This window comes from Syzygium oleosum, unplaced genomic scaffold (genome assembly GCF_021117445.2).
Source record: "Syzygium oleosum isolate NSW1041296 unplaced genomic scaffold, Sole_v2.1 Sole_v2.05, whole genome shotgun sequence".
NCBI lineage: Eukaryota > Viridiplantae > Streptophyta > Magnoliopsida > Myrtales > Myrtaceae > Syzygium > Syzygium oleosum.
The window spans coordinates 9,306,987-9,328,886 of NW_026607489.1; the positions used below are offsets into that span (position 1 = coordinate 9,306,987).

Genomic DNA, 21,900 nt, shown 5'->3' on the forward strand with positions numbered 1-21,900 from the left:
TAACACATTTTGAGTCGTCGTTCCTTTTCGATCAATAAAACGAATTTGATCGTATGTGGGTACCATCGCTGGGATATGCGTACCATCCATAGCTCCAATACAATCCTAAAAACAAAGAACGAAATATTACGTGATTTACATTTAGTTTTTTCTTTATATTGTACAATAGTAACTTACCTTAAAATATGGATAAAATCGTCGATCTTTCTTGATCTTCTCCGGAACTTCCTTAAATTGCCGATAAGTTGGTTGGATCAAATCTTTTCACATATCACATACTTTATCTAAAACTAAGCTAAAGTGACTACTTATGGTTTCTCCAGAGCGTTGAAAGCGCTCTTGTGCTAACCTATTGCATATACCATGTCCCAAAATATGAAGAAACATACCAACCATTTCTGCAACATCAGTATTTCTAGATCCTTGAAGACCATAGCTTGTTATCAAGTCATGCGTTAAATTATTAAATACATCCTTGTGCATTCTAAACATATGATAACACCTTATCGGATGAACTTTTTCGTCCATCAATTCTCTTAACCATGCATCACCTGTATACAATGAGGTCATGTGAGGTTCCTTACAAAAGTACATTGCTTGATAACCAACTGAAGCTGTTGCGACCGAGAAGAGATCCTAATATTCAGTTTTCTCTTTTTCACGATTTTCCCTTTCAAGAGAATCATCCATAACTGCTTAAAGTAACAATATATAGATGCATTAGAGTGTAAGAGAAACAATAAACAATCTTGATCATCCATCAAGAGAAACAATATCAACCATCATATATATGCAAACTAAACCACATGAAGAGAATACCATTAGAAAACAGTTCTCAAATTAAAACATAAATAGAAATTAGGTTCACACATAATGCAAATACAAGTCTCACATGAAAACAAAGTAGCATACCGAAGAGTTCAAATAAGATGCTAACATCCTAGCTATGACTCTCTTCAAACTCATACTTGAGATGCTTGACTTTTAGTGCATCATCCTTCAAGCTCATAAAGACCTGCTTATTGTCTTTCTTTTCCTTAAAATGAGAGATTGCAAAAAAGTATAACTTTTCATCTTGCACAATTTCAGGTATTGTATCCAGCATATTTATAAGGTCCTTGTAAGGACCGTATCTCTCATTTGCTTGAGATGATGCAGCAGCAGCGCTCCTTTATTCAACAGCTGAACAAAGCCTGCTAATTTGCATTCCAAGCTGCTGTGCCGTGGTCAATCTCTTTTCTTTCTTTCCTCGAGCTTGCCTCATTGAAGTATGTGCAGCTCTTTTATGGCTCTGAGTTCCAATTGGTTCAACGGTTTCATCCGCTTGAGACTCCAAATTTTCATTAGTAGATCCTACACCATCACCGATACTAGGTTGTGTGACCTCAACAAGATCCTCATCAATACGTAAACCTTGCCCAGGAGTCCATGTGATTCCTCCATTAGCAACAGTCTCTCTGAACATCCTATCTAACAAAGCTGCAAGATCATGATGTATGCCTTTCGTCCTAAAAGTCTTAAGCTTAGGATTGGCCTGTTATAATATAACATTTACGTAAGTTGTATCATTTAAAATGAACTAAACACAAAAGTAAAAGAGAAAGAGATAAAAACCTGAATTTTTTTCTCCCACCATTCATCACTCGCATCAACGGTTTTCTTCCTTGAATCCCATCCTAGTCTCGTTTCATTGTACACCAATGTCCTCTGTCTTTTCCATTCTTCCTTAAGATTATCCCACTTACTCTTCTTTTGATTTTTATCATATTTTTTACCTGTTAGCTCCTCAAACTTGCTAATAATGACTGTCCATCCATCCCTTTTGTTGTTTGCCGGACGATTGCCTTTTTCAATTTGTTCAACGCACAACTTACAAAAGGTTTCTACATCTTCCGTGCTCCAAAATGCCTTAGTTGCCATCTACTAGTAAAGTCATTCCACCAAGAAAATCACATCAAAAGATCGTTCTTTTTCAACAAAACAAAGCCATCCAAATGTTGCAAAAGCTCGTCTATAGGATTTGTTAACAACCTGTACATTTTTCAACCAAGAAAATCGGAACTATGTTTTCAACAAACTTGAAGAGTGACTGAGGAAATTATACTCAGTTACTCACAAAGTAGTTGTGTTGCCAATTAAAAATTTGTGCCATACTCATAATTAAGGCAATTCTAATGATTACTGGAAAACGCGGACAAAGGGTCCATGAATTACATTGGTCTAACCTATAAACCAGTGTAATGAACTATTAGGATCTACGCTGACTTAGAAAGCCAATATTTTCTAAATCATCATATGAACTCAATTAAATTTCATTTGAAAGCTTGGTGGAGTGAAGTATTTGACATGCTTCAATTTGAGGCACTTCTGTAATTTGTTCGCTTCATCGTCTGAGCTAAAGGCTGAACCAGAACCACAACATTCAGAACACTTCTATATGTTAATATACTCATCCTAACATGCTTCAGTGACTAGCTACATCGAAATCTAGTGCATGACTTAGAATCAAGCTTCGGACTCAACCATGCTAAACACAAATGAAACTAAATGAACATCAATCAACAACAACTGAGCTAATAGCTCATAGCTCAAGATTGATGCAAAGTCGTCACGAACAGAGTTGAACAGATGTTTAGCAACAAAAAGCTTCATCCTAGTTTGAATTGGAGTTCAAAGTCACAGAAAGCATCAAATATTGGAGTTCCATCTCAATAACATAGACATTAGCATGTCATTGACGAACATCCTCCCTCAGAATTTGATTTGCCCCAAATAATTCAGAACCGTAATCACCAAGAATAATAAATAATACCCAAATTAAGCGTACCTGAGCAAGGAGACAAGGCAAGGCGAGGCTAGCGAGGAGGCAAGGCGAGGCCGGCGAGGCGAGGCCGGAGAGTGAGGCGAGGTCGCCAAGCGAGGCGCGACGAGCCAAGCGAGGCGCGATGAGCCGAGCGAGAGAGTTCAACGAGCGAGGAGGCAGGCAAGCAAGGCGAGGCGAGGCCAGAGAGTGAGGCGAGGTCGTCGAATGAGTCGCGGCAAGCCGAGCGAGGGAGGTCGACGAGCGAGGAGGCGACGCGAGGCGGCGACAAGAGGCCGGCGAGCAAGGCGACGTGAGGCCGGAAAGGAGGCGACGCGAGGCCGGAGAGTGAGGCGAGGTCGGCGAGCGAGGCATCACGAGTCAAGCGAGGGAGATCGATGAGCGAGGTGAGCAAGGGAGGTGAGCGTGACTGAGCGAAAGAAAAGAGAGTGAGGAGGTGACGGGACAAGAAGACTAGGGTTTCTCTTTTTTAAATGGGCAAAAGTGGATTTTTAGACAAATTTTGAGGGCAAAAAAGGCAACTAACATATTTTCATTAATTGAGGTATTAGCATTCCGAGAATGCTGAAAGATCAAGGCACCCTAGGGGGTGCCTTGAGCTTTCATCCTTGAGAAGGCCAACATTTAGCCAAAGAGTTCCAAAAATAATTTGCCAAACACTCCATAATTCCCCCAAAGGGCTTTGGAGGCTCAAAGCTCCTTCACAAAGCCGAACCAAACACCCCCTCAGTCTAATAGCTTCCTCAAAAGTTAAATCCTTTCGAAAGACAAATGTAGCAAGGGTTGAGAACGGAAGGATTTGTCGGGCTGTTTTGAATAGTATCGTTTTTCTTAGCATTTTGAGAATGTAGGTCGGGCGTTTCCGTTTAAGCAAACGTCTCGAGGTCCGAGACCATGGTCACGCTATTTTTTTTCCATCCCAAACTGTGGATCGCATGGGGACACAAACGGCCCAAGCCCACATGCATAGCACATGCCGATCCAACCCAAAATTCAGTCTATGCACTCTTTCTCACTCACTCGCCTCCAATCTCTCTCCCATGTTCACTCGACTCTCACGATCGAGTCACTCGACGTCGACTCTCACTACCTTCTCCATTCGATCGATTCCTCCACTCTGCAAAAGAATCATGATTCAGAGTAAGGGTGTCAAAAAAGCCCGACCTGACTCGGCCCGGCCCGAAATTTTAGGGTATGTTAGGGCCGGGTCTTAGTCTTCTTTGGGTAAGGGTTTTAGGTGTGGGTAATTGTTAGGGTTGGGCTAGGCCGAGCCGAGCCGAGCCGGGCTTTTTTTACCCTGGCACCTAAGGTAACTCATCTAGAACAGTCCTTCCCCTCTCTCTCTTTCCCCTTTGCTCTGTTCTCTCTCTGCGCGAGCATAACCAAGAAACCCTAGCTCCTTCTCGCCCTTACAACCTCTTAAAGGCGTGCGAAAAGCTCGAGTTCATGGCAATGGCAGCCATGAAGTTCGTGAACATGGCAGTGGTGGCCTTCGTCCTCGCCCTCACGGCACTCGTCGTGACCGATAGGTCAAGGCCTTGGCGCCGAGCCCCACCTCCCCCGCGAGCTCCGTCTCCCCGTTAATCCTCTCCACCGAAGCAGCGACCGTTGTGGCTCTCGTCTTTGATTCAGAAGTGGTGCCGAGCTTCGGAGGTCGTCCTGTTCTTCCCTACACTGTACTTCTCGAATGCATCACCCCCACCAAAAAAAAACACACCAATCAGCTTCAGAATCGTGGAAGATAGAACTCCGTGCCCAAATAATAGACACCCATTGGAGTGATCCACCAAATTGACACGACGAATCAGAGAGAGAGAAAGAGGGATTACGATGATTGCTATGTCGATGGCTTCCTTCTGCATGTCGTCCTTCATGTCGGCGCTCTTGATGACGGTCTTGCGGTCAACAATGGCAGAGGAGGCCGACGAGGGCTTCCAGTCGTCGGAGCAGGGCTTCGTTGCTGGGGCTCAGGCGATTTCTTCTTGGACTTGGCGACGGAGCTCATTTTTCCGGAGCTACTCCCGTGGGCCTTCTTGGGTGGTGATTGGGTGGAGTGAGCAGAGCTCAACTGATACTGCAAATGCAAAGAAAGAGAGACAGAGGAGGAGGTACAGAACAAGTCGCAGAAAATAAAGCAGCTCTCTCTCGTTCAAGCTTAGCTGGTTCAATTTCGAATTAATGGTTGGAGATTGGTCCCTATAAAAAAAAACCCTAAACCCGACCCAGACCGACCTGACCCAGCCATACTCTTGGGGTATATGATGAACGGGGTCTTAGGTATGGTCGGGTCTAGTCGGGTCAAGCGTAACCCTATATATTTCGGGCCGGGTCGGGTATGATGAAAGCCCGACCCGACCCGACCATTGACACCCCTTATTCAGAGATGTCTGTTGTGAGAGATCAACTGGATGCACTTCATCCCACGATCCAACAATGTCAGAGGGGACAAAAGGATCCTCACTGGACTTGCAGGTATATGTTATAATAGGTTGGGTACTTTCAACTTCCTTCAATTGATTCATACTTGTCTTCTTGATTATTATCATTGGTCGCCCCTGATTATCATTTTGATATTGTTTGCTTCATGCACATTGATTCGTCAACTCGACCTCCTTGACACCGCTTAAATTCTTCGGAGGAGAAAGTGATGTTTAAGAAGATGGAGAGAGTAATGTCTTGGAGAAAGTTGATGATTGCATTAGATTTCATTTGTTCAATATCATTTTGTAAGTAAATGTTAGTTTATTTGGACTGCTTGTTTCATTAGATGACTATGGTAGGTGGTAACTATTGGTACTATTTACATTCAAATACATTTGGTATCATCCATAATTTTAGTATATTATCAATCATAAATTTGTGTCGTTGGACTCACTACATTGTTCGTGTAAATATATATAATATATATTAGAGTTTATTATACTTCGTGACTATGTGTAGACCCGTTAAATGGGTGGGTCAAGTCGGGTTTGGACGGGTCGAAAATAATCCATCCCAAATTGATACATTTATATCCAATGCAAATTTAGTGACTCATATTTAACCCACCTGTACCCGACCAGATCTGAAATCCATTTTTATTAACTTTTCTCCTTAAATTGTTGTCTTTGAAGAATGGGATGCTCCATGGACCGACTCGTTAAGTTTGTGAGGGAGCTCGGGGGTCGGGTTATGGATAGGGGTGTGAAGGTGGTGGTGAAACTTTAGGTTTCCTCGTAAGTGCAATTGGTCACAATAGTGTGAAGTTGTGAGTCAGAGGTTGAAGAAAACTTAACGATGACGAAAGTAGAGCAAATGAAGGGAGAAGGTCGCGAGTCACGAAATCAAAGTGGGAGAAAGAAGAAAAAAGAGAAGAAAAAAAATCAATAAAAATTCGAAAAAATTGTCAAAGTCAGCACCACCGGCCACACCACGTTTGCGATTTTTGGCCAAAATTGTCGAAATGATTACATTGATAAATCGTCAAAAGACTTAGGATTAATTGATACAATTGAAAAATTTAGGATTGAAATGGCTGTCGTACAATAGGTTTAGGACGTTTTAAACAATTTTCCAAACTTCCCCATAAGTTGACAAGTTGTCAGAGAAAGGACACCTATAAAGTTACAGGAATGTTGGAAAAACGTTCCACCTTTATAAACCGGGACGTCCACACAATGCCCTATCGTCATTCTTTTGAGATGTATATATAAGTTGTGTTTGAAAAGTCCCATATCGAAGAATTGATGCGGTGTGGATTAACATATACTAATTAGCCCATAACTCATTGGCTTTTAACTTTTGAGTGAACGTGAGTCGACCAAGATATATTATTGAGCTTATACTTAGGTTCTATCTTGACGATCTCCTCAAATATAGATATTGGAGTTCTACTGTGCTCCCAACACATTCCACTCCCGACAATGTTGGTCTTCTACTAATTATTCAATTATCTAATTTTTTATGAGCACATGTACTTATAATTATAGTTGGTTATGCGAATCAGACTCCTAATTAATTATGGAGCCTCATTGGGTGTGCAAGCGATTGCTTGGAAAAAAGAGGCTGGCCAGCTCCAAAACCCTTCATTTCATAACGCTATATAACTCAAAAAGACCCAAGAAGAATTCATTGATCGAGCAAACGGTATTAATTAGCTTGCAAGGGTTCTCACAATTAGAACGTTTTCTTTTTTTGAAAGAAAATTTCATTCATTTCTCAGAATAATACTCGAGAGGTATATAGAAGGATTTGAAGCCTAGCAAATCTCAAATAACTGCGGATTAAAGCAAATGCTAGAATGCAAATAACAAAGCAAAGTTTGCAGCTAGAAACACACTCTTATCCCTCAAGAATAGATTTTTCAAGTATAAATGTTTGGCAGTAGATCACTACATTCAGTGATGAACACACGTCAAGACCTCCCACTCCATTGGGGTATGCAAAGGAATCGGGAACCGCCTAGACCGCCCGGAACCGGATCGGATCGACCCGGAACCGGCGGTTCCCATGGGGATTGGTTGGATTCTCGGAACAGACCACCTACCCACCTAGACCGGTATATATATATTTAAAAAAAATCTGCGATTGGGGATGGTATTTTCTGAGTATGCGCGACTCTTATATAAAGATGGTGACTCTGTAAAAAAAGGGACAAAGAGAGAGGGGAAAGGGCTTGGTTTTTAGTTGGCGCATTTTAACATTATTATTATTGGATTGATTTTGGTTGGAAGTTTGAAAGTCTGACAACTTGGTTTGACTGAGATTCATTATTTTTCATTTAGCCCCTTTTTCCACTTTTTTGAATCTGATCCCGCCTTTACGACTCTTGTTTGGCAATCCATGTGTGTATGCAAATTCCGTCATGTGGCACATACGAACTGGGAGATTCCCCCCCCCCCCCCCCTTCCCCCTCTCTCTCTCTCTCTCTCTCTCTCTTCTGCGAGAGATTCTTGAAGTTGGTCATCGTTTGCCACGTCTGCAGATGGAATGGGGGCCAATCACCTAACACATTCATTCGTTCGTCGAACTTGAGGACCATGATATTAATTGACAAATACAAATTTGTAGGAATTGAGGACTGGTGGCGATCTAGTTCCCGAGTAGATCCATGGAACCAACGAACGGTTTTCGATTTCAATTTTTCGGAATCGGTCCTTAGCGGGCGATTCCTGGTTCTAAGGTGGGAACCGCCCACCCGAACCATGCTTACCCCTAGTCTGCAATAAGCCTTTAGGTACAATGTCCTCATCACCATCACCATACTAGAAAACTAACATCAATATGTTGAAAGAATACAAATCAAATACCTATAAGGTACTCCCAGATCTATATCTAAAGCTATTTTGGGAAAGTAAAACCCCCAAATCTGGACTTAAATCTAAATTGGGAGAGGAGAGCGGTATAATCTCAGAGAGGTTGTAGAGCCATATCACAAACAACCTCCTTGGTGGCTGTCAACTGGACAAATGGCCGAACTGGTCTCCAAGTTCACCCAATATCAGCTACAGAAACTTATTCACACGCACAAACTTTCAAAATAAATTGAGAGAGAAAAGAAAATACAATCAAAGCAAAGAAAAAGAAAATCAAAGACTAATTAGACTCTCAGCTTCATAAACTGAAGTTGAGAGTCTACATGAGAGCTTTAAAAGAGAGAAGAGTTTTTTGGGAGTTGAGGAGGTTTGCTGGCAGAGAAAGAAAAGAACGAAGCCCTAAACTTTTAGAATGTTGACTTGATGGGCAATGGTTGGGAATCATATTTCATGAACCGTATTATGAAGGTGTTGTGGCCATAAGGATTGCCTAGCCAAGTTGCAAATATACATCGCTTTTGAGGAAGCACTATCAAGCACTTTCTAAAAGAGATTATGTAGTTGTTTTCTTTGCCCGCTCTTTTGGTCTCAGTGATCAAACGTTGTCAATTCAACAAAGTTATCCATGATCTTAAACCAATCAAGAAAATTAACACAATGGTCTGATGTTCATATACATACTTGGGATCCGTTTGTTTGAAGGAAAACTGTTTTTCGGAAATTGTTTTCTGACTTTTTGGTAATTGAATGATGGAAAAATAATCAATCTATGGAAAACGTTTTCCATGGATTGAAAACAACAAGTTTAGATCGGGAGAAAACGACTTCTCCCTCTAACAAGAAAAAAATCAGTTTCCTTAAATCACCAAACAAATGAAAACTAAGGTTGCATTTGTTTATTTGAAAACTTCATGATAAAGGAAAATATTTCTCATGGAAATTATTTTCAAGGAAAATTGTTAGTTTCATTTATTTGGTGGTTTAGGGAAATTGATATCCTTCTTGCCAGAAGGGGAAATTGTTGTCCCCTAATTGAATTTTGTTGTTTTCAGTCCATGGAAAACGTTTTTCATAAATCGATTAGTTTTCCGTCGTCCAAATACCGGAAAGTCAAAAAATAATTCATCGAAAACAGTTTTCCTTCAAACAAACAAACCATTTCATTAATTTTAAGGAGCTAACTGAAACCTTGTATGTGAAGTTAGTTTCTCGATACATATTTGTGACGATTATATCACTTTGTGGAAAATTGTAATGAATATATTAAAGTTCTCTTTATGTCATGCAATTCAACGAACCGGCATTTTAAGGAGTTTCGAATTTAAGACTCAAGCTTTTCTCTTGGAGCTGAAACACACCATGCATTTATAGTCCAAAACATTTATGAACTATCGGTTTTGATCTATTTGTTAGATTCAAAATGAGATAGTTTTCATCATTTTTTTTTTCCATCGGACGACAGCCATATGGGACAAAAATTGACATAGTTTTCGTCATTTTCCGCGTATTTTTATTTGAAGACCATGACTAAATCAATTGAAAATCTTTCTCTTTACCGGTAATGTAGTGGAATTATCGTATTATACAAAGCCCATTGATACGTCATGTGTGTATTAAGGTGGATAAGGTCTGGTGTGCCTTAAGAACAGGATACGATACCTAAGCTTTAATTAAAGTGATTATGCTAATCCGAGGAGATTTTCAAGAATCTCCCGACACATGAGGCCCATCAAAAAGGAGAATATAGTATTCACACACACTAACATGATTACTATAACTCTTCTTCTTCTTTGATCTCCATTTCCATTGCAGCACAAAGCTTAGAGCTCCTCCATTAGTTTATACTTTCACGAGTAACATGTTTCCTTTACAACCCAACAACGATCTGCTCTATCTCCCACCAAATCGCTACCTGATTCCGGAGGATCAGATCATCCATGATGATCAAGATCCTCGTGGCCTTCACGTCACCAACCGAAAGGACAAGAACAAGGGCTTAGACAAATCTGTACTCATATCCTTCAGCGGAAGCAACAAAAAGGATGAAGATTGTGATCATCAGAAGAAGATGCATCGAGACATCGAGCGGCGGAGGCGGCAAGAGATGAGCACCCTTTACGCGTCTCTCAGATCATTGCTCCCTCTCGAGTATATAAAGGTAATCAGAGAGGTTATATTTTTTGTTATTCTGATGTTTTCCCCTGAATTAGGGTTTTTGTGCATGGGAGTTTTAGGGGAAGCGGGCGACATCGGACCATATAAGCGGGGCTGTAAGTTACATAAACCATCAAGAGAGGAAGATCAAAGAGCTGGAAAGTAGAAGAGATGAAATGAAGAGTGGTGATTGTTCGGTGAGAGCTTTGAGTGTAAGGCCTTGTCTGGATGGAGTGGAAATAATCATCAGAAGTGCTAGTTCCAGTGACCAAGACCATAATTTTCCATTATCAAAGGTGCTGCAACTCCTGCTTGAAGAAGGAATTAGTGTAGCAAGTTGTGTTTCCACTAGAACTAGCGAAGTGACATTCATCCACACCATCCAATCCGAGGTATAACTCTCATGAAGAAGTGTTGTAGAACTAGGGTTTTCTGTGTCATTTTGGTTTTCGTGAAAAATGATCCTAAGTACTAAGAATTCATTCCCTTATTTTCTCGGGTCTCTACTTTAGGTTTGCCATGCCAGGTGTCTCGATATAGCTCGGCTGCAATCGAAACTCGATGAAGTGCTTTTGGACTACTGAGTTAGAATATTGTTTTTGCTAATTGATTCCTATGAACAGCTTCATTATTCTTTCAAATTTCTATTATCATCAGACCTCTTGGACAAAGAATTGTGTAAGTGATGTTTCTCTTGTGTGCACAAGAAGTTGGTTTTCAATCCTACAAGACTTGGGTTTTTAAGAACTTTTGAAGGGTTTGTTCTCAATTAGCTAGGTAGCATTGAGGCTAAATCATTTTATAATTAGCGCATCCAAATCGCCATAATATTATCTGGGTTATCCCTATCTAGACATGGATTGTATACATAACTATCTGATGTAATCTAATTTAACTCAACAAATGAGGGTTTTTTCCCCATTCATTAACTTATAATTGACTGATACAAAGCTGCTTGTAATATTAAAATTAGCACGTGTAAATAAAAAAATGACATATTTTAGTAGAAAGTACAGTTAGATTGGATGCTACATGGTTATTCTTGGTTGCCAGGGGATCTTATATAGTAAAACGATTGCTAGAGGAAGTAGCAGATTCCATGTATTTGGAGAGGGTTGCTACTGTTGCCTTTGCTGATTTCATATACAGACTTACTGACTTAGTACATATGCACACAAATACGTGTGTGCAAAAGAGAGAAGTTGATATGTCACCATATCATTTCGCCGATCCGAGGGCTTATGCTTCTTAGGATGGAGGTAGGCAGGTTTCAAACTCAAGGTTTGACTGCAGATTTACACTGTATCACATGCTTCTTAAGTACAGTGATCCTATGACTTGTAAAGTAGCATGTACTGGTGGAAATTAGTGCGCAAATCAAAAGGCCGGATCATGCAAACATATTCTCGTTGAAAAGTTAGATCGTCATTATATGAACCGTGTATATTTAGGTATATTCATCATTTAAAAGTTATCACGAAACACACTTTATGGATCATATTATTTTTATACGGTGCCGATTGTATATGTTTCAAAATCTTGTGTGGTGGTTTGCAAATGGCGAGTGTATCTCAGCGAGATCTACTCATCGTTAGTCTCACGGTTGTTTATATATTAAAGCTTTACTGTGATTATCTTGCTCATGTTTCACAAACTAGATAACTCTTTTTAAGTTGTTGGTCATGAAGGAATCATCTTGCTCCAAAGTCCATCCATGTTCTTGCCTAATTCATAAACTCAAAAAGATAGAAACGCAAATGTGCTATATTTTATTTCTTTTTAACGAACTCGCTAAAAAACAAATTAACTGATGTGGCTAAATGAATGCTAACCAAATTTGTCTTCAGAACAATACATGTTTTACCTAGAAAAGTTTTGGTTTGATTAAGCTATAAAAACGTATCTCCCATTTGATTTTTATTTTCTCAAAAGCAACAGTATTCAACTCTCGCCCCATACATGCCATCTTCCTTTGACATATCTATACGACATATACCTACTTTCATCGCCATGGATCCTATGTCAACGCCGGCCATGCCACGTAGGATGGTTGGCATCCGATTTCTAGTCAAAATTGACCGGATGGACTAAATTGGCAAAATGTGAAAAAATTTAGAACTAAATTGACCCAATTAAAAAGGTTTATTGACTGAACTAGCACCAGTGCAATAGGTTTATGACTTTTTTGGTAGTTTCCCCCTTTGAAAGTGCGATTTTGCTGGCCAAACACAGTCTAGTCAATAATCAATAGGTACTGCCCTAACAGGAGCTAAATTGCATATACCCAGAATTCATGGGTGGATATAAATTGCCATAATTGAAATGAAAGTCAAAGAGCTCTTGGGAATTAGTACTATAGGCATGTGGCCTTGTTAAGAACTTCCCTCAACTTCAAAATTTTTTATCACGAAAAGCAGTCGGAACTTCGGCAGGTAACGTGATTCTCAAATATCCGACCTAAAGGAAGAAAAAAACAAAACATGATTCTCAAATAAAATAATCTGTCGAGAAACCATGTGCAACGAGTTTCTATAGTCTGCTCATGACTTCCTTTTTGCCCATCCAGCACATTGACATTCCTCAAGGAAAAGAACTTCCCACAAGCTTATTCAATTCTGCTTACAGCTTCCTTCTTACTCACATTCTTATGCAGAACCGGAGTCCGGTTCCTACTCTTCAATATTGCCCAACAACAGAAGGCTATGTTGACCTTACCCTCTTTGGAAAGTTCCTTTCCATCAGTTAAAGCAAGCAGCAAATCATTTCCTCTAAAAAATGTGCTCTCTTTGCACATTAACGTCAGCACCACCAAACCAGATACCTCCACATTTCACTGCATTGGATAAGCATGTGCTCAATGTTTTCGACTTCATCAGAAAAGGGGTAGGAAAAGATTCCCATTAGTGGAAATAGCTTCATTACAGCATCTCCAAAGGAAGTGTTCAAGCTTTGGAGTGCATCTAGCATTCCAAGCGACAATCGGGAAGGGAATGCGAAATGGACGATGGGGGATGAAATAGGAGTGAGACAACGAGTGAGGCAGGATGGTGGATTTGATCGGTGTGACAGGAAGGTAAGGAAGATAAGATGATGAAAAAGGAAAGAATACGAACGGCGAAAATGAACACCACATGCACGGTCGGACGGAGAGCATTTTCATTCCAAACCAAAACCAAGTACTTGAAAACCAAAACTTTTCTATGAGTAACTACGTAAGTTCGTTGCATTATCACGACAACTTTGTTTTCAAAACCTTTTTTGATCATGATAGACTCCAAGCGATTCTGTTTATGTTCACTTGGATTCTCATACCATGTGTTGGTTTAAGTGAAATTAAGCATTTTCATATACAACAGTCATGCTAAATTGAGAGGGAAAAGCCCAAGAACAGGAGAGCAAGCTAAACATATGAAATGGCCTATGCCGATACCATTACATGAATGAAATGGAAAGAAGCACTGATCCTCTTCTACGCTGAACTCAGTAAATGAAAGTGATACAATCGGTCTTCACACCTTCACTGTTGTAACATACTTGATCAACATCTCGGTTATATCCCCGGAGACTACCGAAGCCGATTCTTTCAAGTTCTTGATTTTTGCGTCTGTTTCTTCTTCAAGCCTTTGTACGTTCGCTCCAGACGCCCCACCCGTCTACGAGTTACAAACAGCAAGCATTAGTCCATACGAACGATGATAAAATTAACCAAGAAGAAAAGATTTTTCGGCTACAAAATAAGCACAAAGTACCTCAGCAATCCTCTTCTGGTTCTCAGCCTCTAGCTGGGATCGATATGTTGCAACATCCTTTTCCGCTTCTTCCTTTGCTTGTTTCAATCTCGTTATCTTCACTGTTGAATCGAATAAAATGAACAGCCATACCGATAAATCGATTAAGAGCGACGAAAAATATGATCGGAGGGAAATTCTCGCCCACATGATAAACTTGTTCTTCCGAAAGGAGAACATTACAGTGCGACATCTTAAAAACTAAAGAAACGTAAATTTGCTCTATCCTTACGATTCTTAGCACTCGAAATGATCTGTTGAGCCTCTTGTTCTGCTGTTAACAGCATCTGAATCCCTCCTTGTCCCTTCATGGAATCCATTGTAAATCCTGACGACATTGCCGAATGAAGCTCGATAACGAAGCGAACACGGATCAAAGTTACGAATTGAAAATGAATGCAAAAAAGAAAAACCCAAGAGTGCAATGGCAGATCGAGACTCCTGAGACTCGCAACGTATAGCAATTGATGCAAACAAAAAAATTCCAAGTGCATAAGACAACAACATGCAAGAAAATTCTAATTGCGTAAGACAACAACATGTTCTCCGACATTCTTGCCGAGATTAGCTCGTTTCATTCCAAGTACCTCCAACTTGATTACACTCGTTTCGTTCGCTCCCAACTTCATCGGGACACATGTTTGACAGATTCTTCCTCTGGAGTGGCGTCGTATTGGCTTCGAGAATCCAACGGCATGTTTTACTTTGCAATCCTAGAGTTCTTTATTTTTTCTTTCCCTTTTTATATTTAACAAATTTTAATTTTAATGTTCGATTACATCGATGCTGAGCAGGTGAGAGCTTGTGGATTGTGATGAAATAAGGTTTTATTTGAAACCAAATATCAGAGACACAAATGACAAAAGTACAAAGTATGTCCTCACCCTAGGTGCACCGGTGCTATGATCCAGATAGACGAAATTAGAGTGTTGATGTTGCTAAACTTCTCTCTCGCCCAAGGTCCGAACCGGAGGTCCGGGAAGTCGGGTCGTGTAATCAATGGAACATCGAGGTCCATGATCTGCTCGGCCGAGCGCCAATCGTCAAGAGCACGGACGAGGAAGTTCCGGGGTGGTGTTTTTGGAGACCTTCTTACACTCGAGTTAGACGACGAAAGAAGAAGGTGGGGAGATCCAATGTATCCGGCACATCGACTTACCCATGTACAACTTCCGCTCTCAACCGTGGGTGTTTTGATTATCCGGACGTGCTCTCAGATTTTAGGCGACCCGGTCCGGATGGAGGTGAGGGCCACGAGAGGTTCAGCCCTCGATCGCGATTGTGCATTTGGATCTGACCGGGCCTTCAAGGGTTTGAGAAGTCAAATACTATATTTATAGGCTTGATATCTCATATCATGCAACTACAAGGCTCCGTTTGTTTTGCAGAATGAATGATTTGAAAAATATTTTCCTAAAATCGATTACTTGTGTTGCTTGAAAGAATTAGTCGATGGAAAAAGTTTTCATTATTGACAATAATTTATGTCTAGACAATGTGATATCTACATATAAAGTGATTAAGCATAATCCTGAGCCCACAACAAGTATTTCTTTTATATCAATATCATGTCCAACGCTTTTTAAGTACTCGACTAATCCTATCAAGTGTGGCAGTTCCTCTCATCCCAACAAACACACCGAGTTCCGACTAGAGATACAGCTCCTAAGAGTGCCCCTCACATCAAGTAATATTAATCTAATAAAATTTGGATGGTATTAGGATTACCTTTGCCAACATTGACCGTTTAAAATGTGACATTAGTACATACAAACAAAAAAGTGAAATTAGGATAAAAACTCGTTATTAATCTCTCTCTAATGTACTAAAGAAATCTCTCATATTAATTAAGTGTAGAAGAACAAGACCACAAGGTAAGATTGATATATTGGTCACGATCTATATAAAAGTACGAAACATATGCTTTTATCGTAATTTAGTCACTTGACTTCTTAAAAGAAAGGGAAAATGGCATAAGTAGCCCCTTGAACTTTGGCTCAATGTGTAATGTGGTCCCTGAACTTTTAATTTGTTCAATGGGGTCTCTGAACTTTATCTCAAGGTGCAATGTGGTTTCCAAGCTTTTAATTTGTTTAATATAGCTCCTGAACTTTTGGTATATCGAACAAATCAAAAGTTCAGGGACCACATTAAATATTAAACTAAAATTTATAGACTATATTAAATAAATTAAAAGTTGATGGAGCACATCGTACATTAAACCAAATTTTATGAACCATTTGTGTCATTAATCCCTAAAAGAAATATACTACATTCTATTAGTAATGCGAATTGATGGAAATTAGTAACACTAAGCCTACTAAAAGTTAATCTCCCGGAGAATTTCAAAGGGCAAAATGCATCATTCGTCCTTCAATTTTTGCAAACCGTTCAAATGGGTCTTTGCACTTCTTTTTGTTCGCTTGGGTTCCATTCTTGAATTGTTAACCTTTCGTTATATTTGGAAAAGATGAATAAAAAGTTAGTACGAGCTGACAAAGTGAATCTGATCGAAGTACTCGATGCACATGAGAGATGATGGGACTCATGTTAGGCTTGCGCCCCTCGGGTAGGCGGCGGCGCACCTAGCATATCGGCTAGCCTCACCCGAGCCTGACCTAAACCGGTAGAACGCAACCAAGCTCGATGACAACTGTCGGCAATTATCCATTGCCTCAGTAGCGCACTTATCTTCGGTTATGGTTTTTTTTTTAATATTACATCAATCGATCGGTCTAATCAATGCCGACATGTCAATTCATGTCAAAGTACTTTTTATACACTATTTAAATTGGAATGACCAATATAAACAGAAAGGACTATAGTTTTAAAAACCAATCGAATAAAATTGAAAAAAAAAATGAGGGGGATGACTAACGCCTTCTATTCCCATTTCTAATGGGCCTCCCCCCCCCTAGCCCAACATTCCTAGATTCCGTTGCCTTGCCGCGTCGACTCGGGTTCGGCTCGGCTCGGCTCGGCTCCCCCCGTCTCCGGTTCTCCGACTTCGGCTGCCATCATCTTTTTTCTTGGTTTCTTCCAGATCCGGCGAGCGAGACGGAGCGTGCGCGTCCATCGTCTCGCCATCGCAGCAAGCTCGAAGCTTTTCCCTCTCCTCCTCCTCCTCCTCCTCTGGCGGGCTCGAGGAAGAAGAAGAAGACGGCCGCCATGCGGGTGCTGCAGCTCGGCCTCTTGCTCGCCCTCACCTCCGGGCTCGTCGCGCTCTGCATCTACATCGCCGGCGTCTCCGATTTCTGTAAAAACTTTCCTCCTCGCTCGCTCGTTCGTTCGTCGCCCCCCGCAAGTTCGAGTGCATTGCGATTTCTTTACTGACCCCCCCTCCCCCCCTGCCGTGTCTGTGCCTTTCGCTCTTGTGCGCCGCCGCAGACGACGGCTACCGGCTCTCCGGCGACGATATGGATGCCCTGCGGTCTCTGCAGGGCCAGTTCCGAAAGTGCGTGGTCAGTCGCTTTCCCTCCCCTCCCCTTTTCTTTCCTTTCCTCCCTTGATCTCCGGATCGATCGCGTGGTGGGCACGGGTCACGATTCGCGCCTTGCTGTTCGTGTGCAGAAGGCGAACGGATTGGGATTGGAAGCCGTCGGCGGGAAGACTATTTGCGAAGTCGCCATGAGCTTCCCTCCCGATACTGTGTCCAAATGGGTGGGTGATTTGGTATCTTCTTGCCATTTGGGGCAATCCCGTTGTCCTCGGGCAGTTGCGTTTCTCTTTGGTTTTCTTTGAGTGTGAAATGGGTTTTTGTTTGACAGAGAGATCCAAAATCTGGAGAACTTGATGGTTTGTCTTTCGATTTCAATCTCTACGAAGCTGTGGCTACATGGGAACAGGTGAGCCTACGGTTGGTAAATTGAAACGCAAATTGAGATATTGAAGATAGGAACGAGTAAATGTGGCCCCTTTTTCATTGAACTTGGTTCCGGAGAAATCAGATACGCTACGCGATTGATTTATTATGTAGTGAGTTGATTGCCACAGGTGAGGAATAGTACCACTATACTTACCAGGGAGTTCCTCGATGCTTTGCCGAATGGGTGGGAAGACTACGCGTGGCAGAGGATTAACAAAGGAATACAACTGTAAGTATCTTGTAAATTTCTCTCGATGTTATGCACGGTTCGATTCGGCCCTTGCTTTGTTAGAAAATGCCATAATGGTAAAGAAAAGAAAGAAACATTTTGAGGAAGTCTGTAGGATGGAATTTATTAAAATCTCTTCAAAATATATAGGAAATTTCGTTCTTGCATACAGTCAGTTCCAGCTATTAAGGTATATGAAGTTTGTTTTGCAAATGAAATTAGTAGCGTCCATTCTCTTCCCTTGGTTATATTCTTCCAAAGTTTCAGTCACCTTAGGTAGTTGTTATATGAAATTTGTATATCCAACTAGAGCGAGCTGCAGAAAGATTGCACACAAGTAGTCTGACTAGGTATATTTTTGCGTTCCAGCAACCGATGTGAAAATAAGACTCTATGCAAGGAGAAGCTTTCTCTGGTACTTCCTGAAACACCCCCATACTTTCCACGGCAGTTCGACCGCTGTGCTGTCATTGGTAACTCTGGAGATCTTCTAAAAACAAGGTTTGGAAAGGAGATAGATGATTATGATGTTGTCATCCGGGAAAACGGTGCACCTATCCAGGTCAAATTTCATATTGGATGTGCAAATTTCATTTCCACTCTACTTTGCCTGCTCCTGACTATCTGTGTCTACCAGAATTATACGGATTATGTGGGAAAGAAAAGTTCATTTCGTCTTCTCAATAGGGGATCGGCAAAAGCTCTTGATAAGGTTGTTGAGCTAGATGGTATGTGTGGCACCTTACTTATCATGTTCTCTGATTCCACCGAAGATATAGTAACGATACTCTTCTGCAGAAACGAGGAAGGAAGTTCTGATCATAAAAACAACAATCCATGACATCATGAGCAAGATGATAAGGGTCTGTAAGTTTCCTTTTACTCTTAATTTGTCTAGTAGACGTGTTTGGAGCATCCTCCTTACTTGGCACGGTTTTGCCTTTTGCAGGAACTTCCTATAAAAAATCCTGTGTACCTTATGCTAGGGGCATCCTTCGGATCTGCTGCTAAAGGGACTGGGCTCAAGGCTCTTGAATTTGCTCTGTCTATGTGTGAATCAGTAGATATGTACGGTTTCACCGTGGATCCTGGTTATAAAGAATGGTATAGATTTAGTAATTTGCGTATATCGTATGACCTCTTTCATGTTTTCACTGTGGATCTCTGGTTTTCCTAATCATGTATCCTTCCTAAGTGTTCTCTCAGGACTAGATACTTTTCGGAATCTCGACAGGGTCATACACCTCTTCATGGTCGAGCTTACTATCAGATGATGGAGTGCCTGGGGGTATGTGAAGAGTTTATCTACTTTTTTCAACCAAACCTTTAAATTTCTCTATAATAAAGTCTAGGAAGACTCTGGCAATAGGATTTGGTTTTACATCAATCTGGTGATGCATCTAGATGAATTTTTATTTTATCATTTAGATGACAAGTCAAATGCAATTCTTGCTTGAGGTTTGAATCCATTCTTAACTTGTTTCAGTTTTTTATCCTGTCTCTGTAATTTGTACTTCTGAAATGTATCATCATCGTATTCTATCCCACTGTATGTTAGAATGCTCACCTGGCAGTTTTAGTAATTAACATTATCTAATGTCATTTTTTCATCTTGCTTTGTAAAGCTCATCAAGATTCATTCTCCAATGCGTGCTGCTCCACACCGTGTTGTGAAGTGGTTGCCAAGCCGTAGCTTAATCAGAGCTGCGAGAATTGCATCAGAGAAAGTGTTAAGGTGACGCTTCCCATTTGTCCATATTCTTGATTGTAATTAATAGCTTCCTGTGTATCTCCGCGCTCAAACCCTCAAACAAGTTCCAAAATAGTGTTTCAAGACTTGAATCGCTTGATTTTTTCCAGGCATAGTTGGATTGATAGGCTATTTCTGACCTCCAAGATGCGAGTCAGAACTCAAGTGATAAATATTTATTTTCCTCTCTTGCAAGACATGAATCCTGTAGTTAACTTTGCATCCAATGATCTTTGCCTGCCAGTCTAGACTGAAAATTTGGTAAAAGCAAAACTAGATGGAGTGAGTCTTGCGTTGCTGTAACTTAGTGGCATCACCATGATCTTTGTGTTTATCTCAACAAAATGTAAAAGCCTAATCACTACTAGTTGACAGACTTACATCGTAAAAGTCTTCTCTTAAGTAATCAGATTTTTGGGTGTTGATTTTTGTTTGGAGTCTGGTTGATTGTTTTTCTGTATGGCTGCAGGAGGGTTGGAGCTGCATCTTTGGACCCTCTGGCGGCTTGTTCGATTATTAAAAAGCAAATTAAAAGGAGCTCTAGAGGACTATCCAGTCTCAGAAAATCGGCAATAGACCATAGAAGATATGTTAGAGGGACAGTGATGTATCCTTTGGAGCATAGTCCTGGACATGGCTTGCTTTGCACGGTGCCTGCCGATTGAATCAGTGGCTACTTCCGATTGTTTTTCAGGTTTGCTCTCTCTTTGGTGAATAGGACTTATACAGAAGCGGTGGTTTGCAACAGGGTTACCTCTATACAACATGGTCGAGTTAGAAATAGCTGGGAGCTACTTTTGCCAAAGGCGCGGAAAAATTTTCCTGGTATTTGTAATATTCTTTGTCAGTCCTGTCAGAATATTTTGCAGTTTATTTGTCAAAAGGCAAGAAGATGGTGGAGATATACAGTCAACCATTAACTAGCGCATTGTTTGTAGGATTAATTAGTTCAATTTCTGGCATAACTATGTCACTTGAGATAGAATTCTTGCTCAGTGTGATTGTAGAGCAGTATGTATCTGAACTAAGTTAGTCCTAGGAAAAAGGCCAGGGATTTTTTTGAGTTTGTCATTCTCCGGATAAATCCTTAGGTCGGCGAGCTCTAGTGCTGCTGGTCAGGTAAATTGGCTGCCTTTGTAACCTGGAAACCTTTGTTATGAAATGCCAATGCATTTTTTGGTTTCTACTCCGATCATGTGGGTGTAAACTAGGTGGCAGAACCAAGGCCTATGCATCTCGCTGGAGAGTAGAGACCGAAACAAATATCAGGTTGAAAATTTGCAGGAGCCGGGCCAGATTCCGAACATGTATAAGTGGAGAATCGCAAGCAAAGTCTGTGTCGTAGCTCATGGGAGGGGATTTCCTGGATGAATCCAATCTTGAAGACAAACCACAGATACCGTAACATAAATTGATGCAGTTCAAGCTCATTTATAAAGTTTCCACAAGTCTCAGGAGTCATGAATCTCTTGCAAACCTCTTATTTTTACTTTGGACCTATTTGCAGTAAAATCCAAATGGAAAATTTTACAATCAAATTCAACTGACCGACCATGCATGGGAAGAAAGAGAGCTATGATGATCAAGTGAACGGCGATCGGCTAGGAAATTAGGCCACTTTTCGTCAACAACAGTTTATCCAGTAAACGTGGTCGCAGAAGAGATAATCCATCTCATTAACTTGAAGAGTGGGAAGAGGCAACCGATGTAGCAATTCTCCAGGAATGGACTATGAGGATCCGGTAGTAATTGAAAAAATACCTATGATGTCGGTTTTTTCAGCTTAATCAGACTTAGAATGATCAACTCATATTCTATTGTCGTTTCGCATTTAGGGGCATGTTTATAAACTGACTTCTTTAAAAGTACACGTTAAACCAAGACATTAGTCCGTCTCAAACTAAATAGATTTTGGAAAACAATCTTATCAACGCACTGTTTGCATATCCATGCATTTTAGTCCGATACTGGAACCGGAATCGTGTGGAAACTTAAGGAG

At 40.7% G+C, this 21,900-nt stretch overlaps 3 protein-coding genes and 1 pseudogene across 4 annotated transcripts; 2 read left to right on the forward strand and 2 right to left on the reverse strand.

Annotated features, from left to right (window-relative positions):
• Positions 1-756: 756 nt before the first annotated feature.
• Positions 757-1,920, reverse strand: LOC115681628 (L10-interacting MYB domain-containing protein-like; annotated as a pseudogene).
• Positions 1,921-9,973: 8,053 nt separating this feature from the next.
• On the forward strand, positions 9,974-10,853 carry LOC115681693 (transcription factor bHLH118-like). The gene is made up of 3 exons (XM_030605719.1): positions 9,974-10,273; positions 10,350-10,661; positions 10,782-10,853. Exons 1-3 carry the CDS (start codon positions 9,974-9,976, stop codon positions 10,851-10,853), a joined length of 684 nt encoding a protein of 227 aa, XP_030461579.1.
• Positions 10,854-13,659: 2,806 nt separating this feature from the next.
• LOC115681630 (V-type proton ATPase subunit G1-like) lies at positions 13,660-14,559 on the reverse strand. Of its 2 annotated transcripts, XM_056311958.1 has the most exons (4): positions 14,491-14,559; positions 14,290-14,385; positions 14,019-14,119; positions 13,660-13,922 (listed from the first exon to the last, which is right to left on the reverse strand). In XM_056311958.1, exons 1-4 carry the CDS (start codon positions 14,549-14,551, stop codon positions 13,779-13,781), a joined length of 402 nt encoding a protein of 133 aa, XP_056167933.1. In that variant the 5' UTR covers positions 14,552-14,559; the 3' UTR covers positions 13,660-13,778. The 2 variants fall into 2 exon arrangements, with proteins under 2 accessions (XP_056167933.1, XP_030461485.2); XM_030605625.2 differs by having other exon boundaries at positions 14,290-14,553.
• Positions 14,560-17,066: 2,507 nt separating this feature from the next.
• Positions 17,067-21,087, forward strand: LOC115681751 (sialyltransferase-like protein 2). Its single transcript, XM_030605810.2, has 12 exons — positions 17,067-17,313; positions 17,445-17,518; positions 17,628-17,717; positions 17,825-17,902; positions 18,051-18,151; positions 18,521-18,713; positions 18,789-18,879; positions 18,950-19,014; positions 19,101-19,255; positions 19,358-19,439; positions 19,777-19,886; positions 20,371-21,087. Exons 1-12 carry the CDS (start codon positions 17,226-17,228, stop codon positions 20,564-20,566), a joined length of 1,323 nt encoding a protein of 440 aa, XP_030461670.2. The 5' UTR covers positions 17,067-17,225; the 3' UTR covers positions 20,567-21,087.
• The last annotated feature ends 813 nt before the right edge of the window (positions 21,088-21,900 follow it).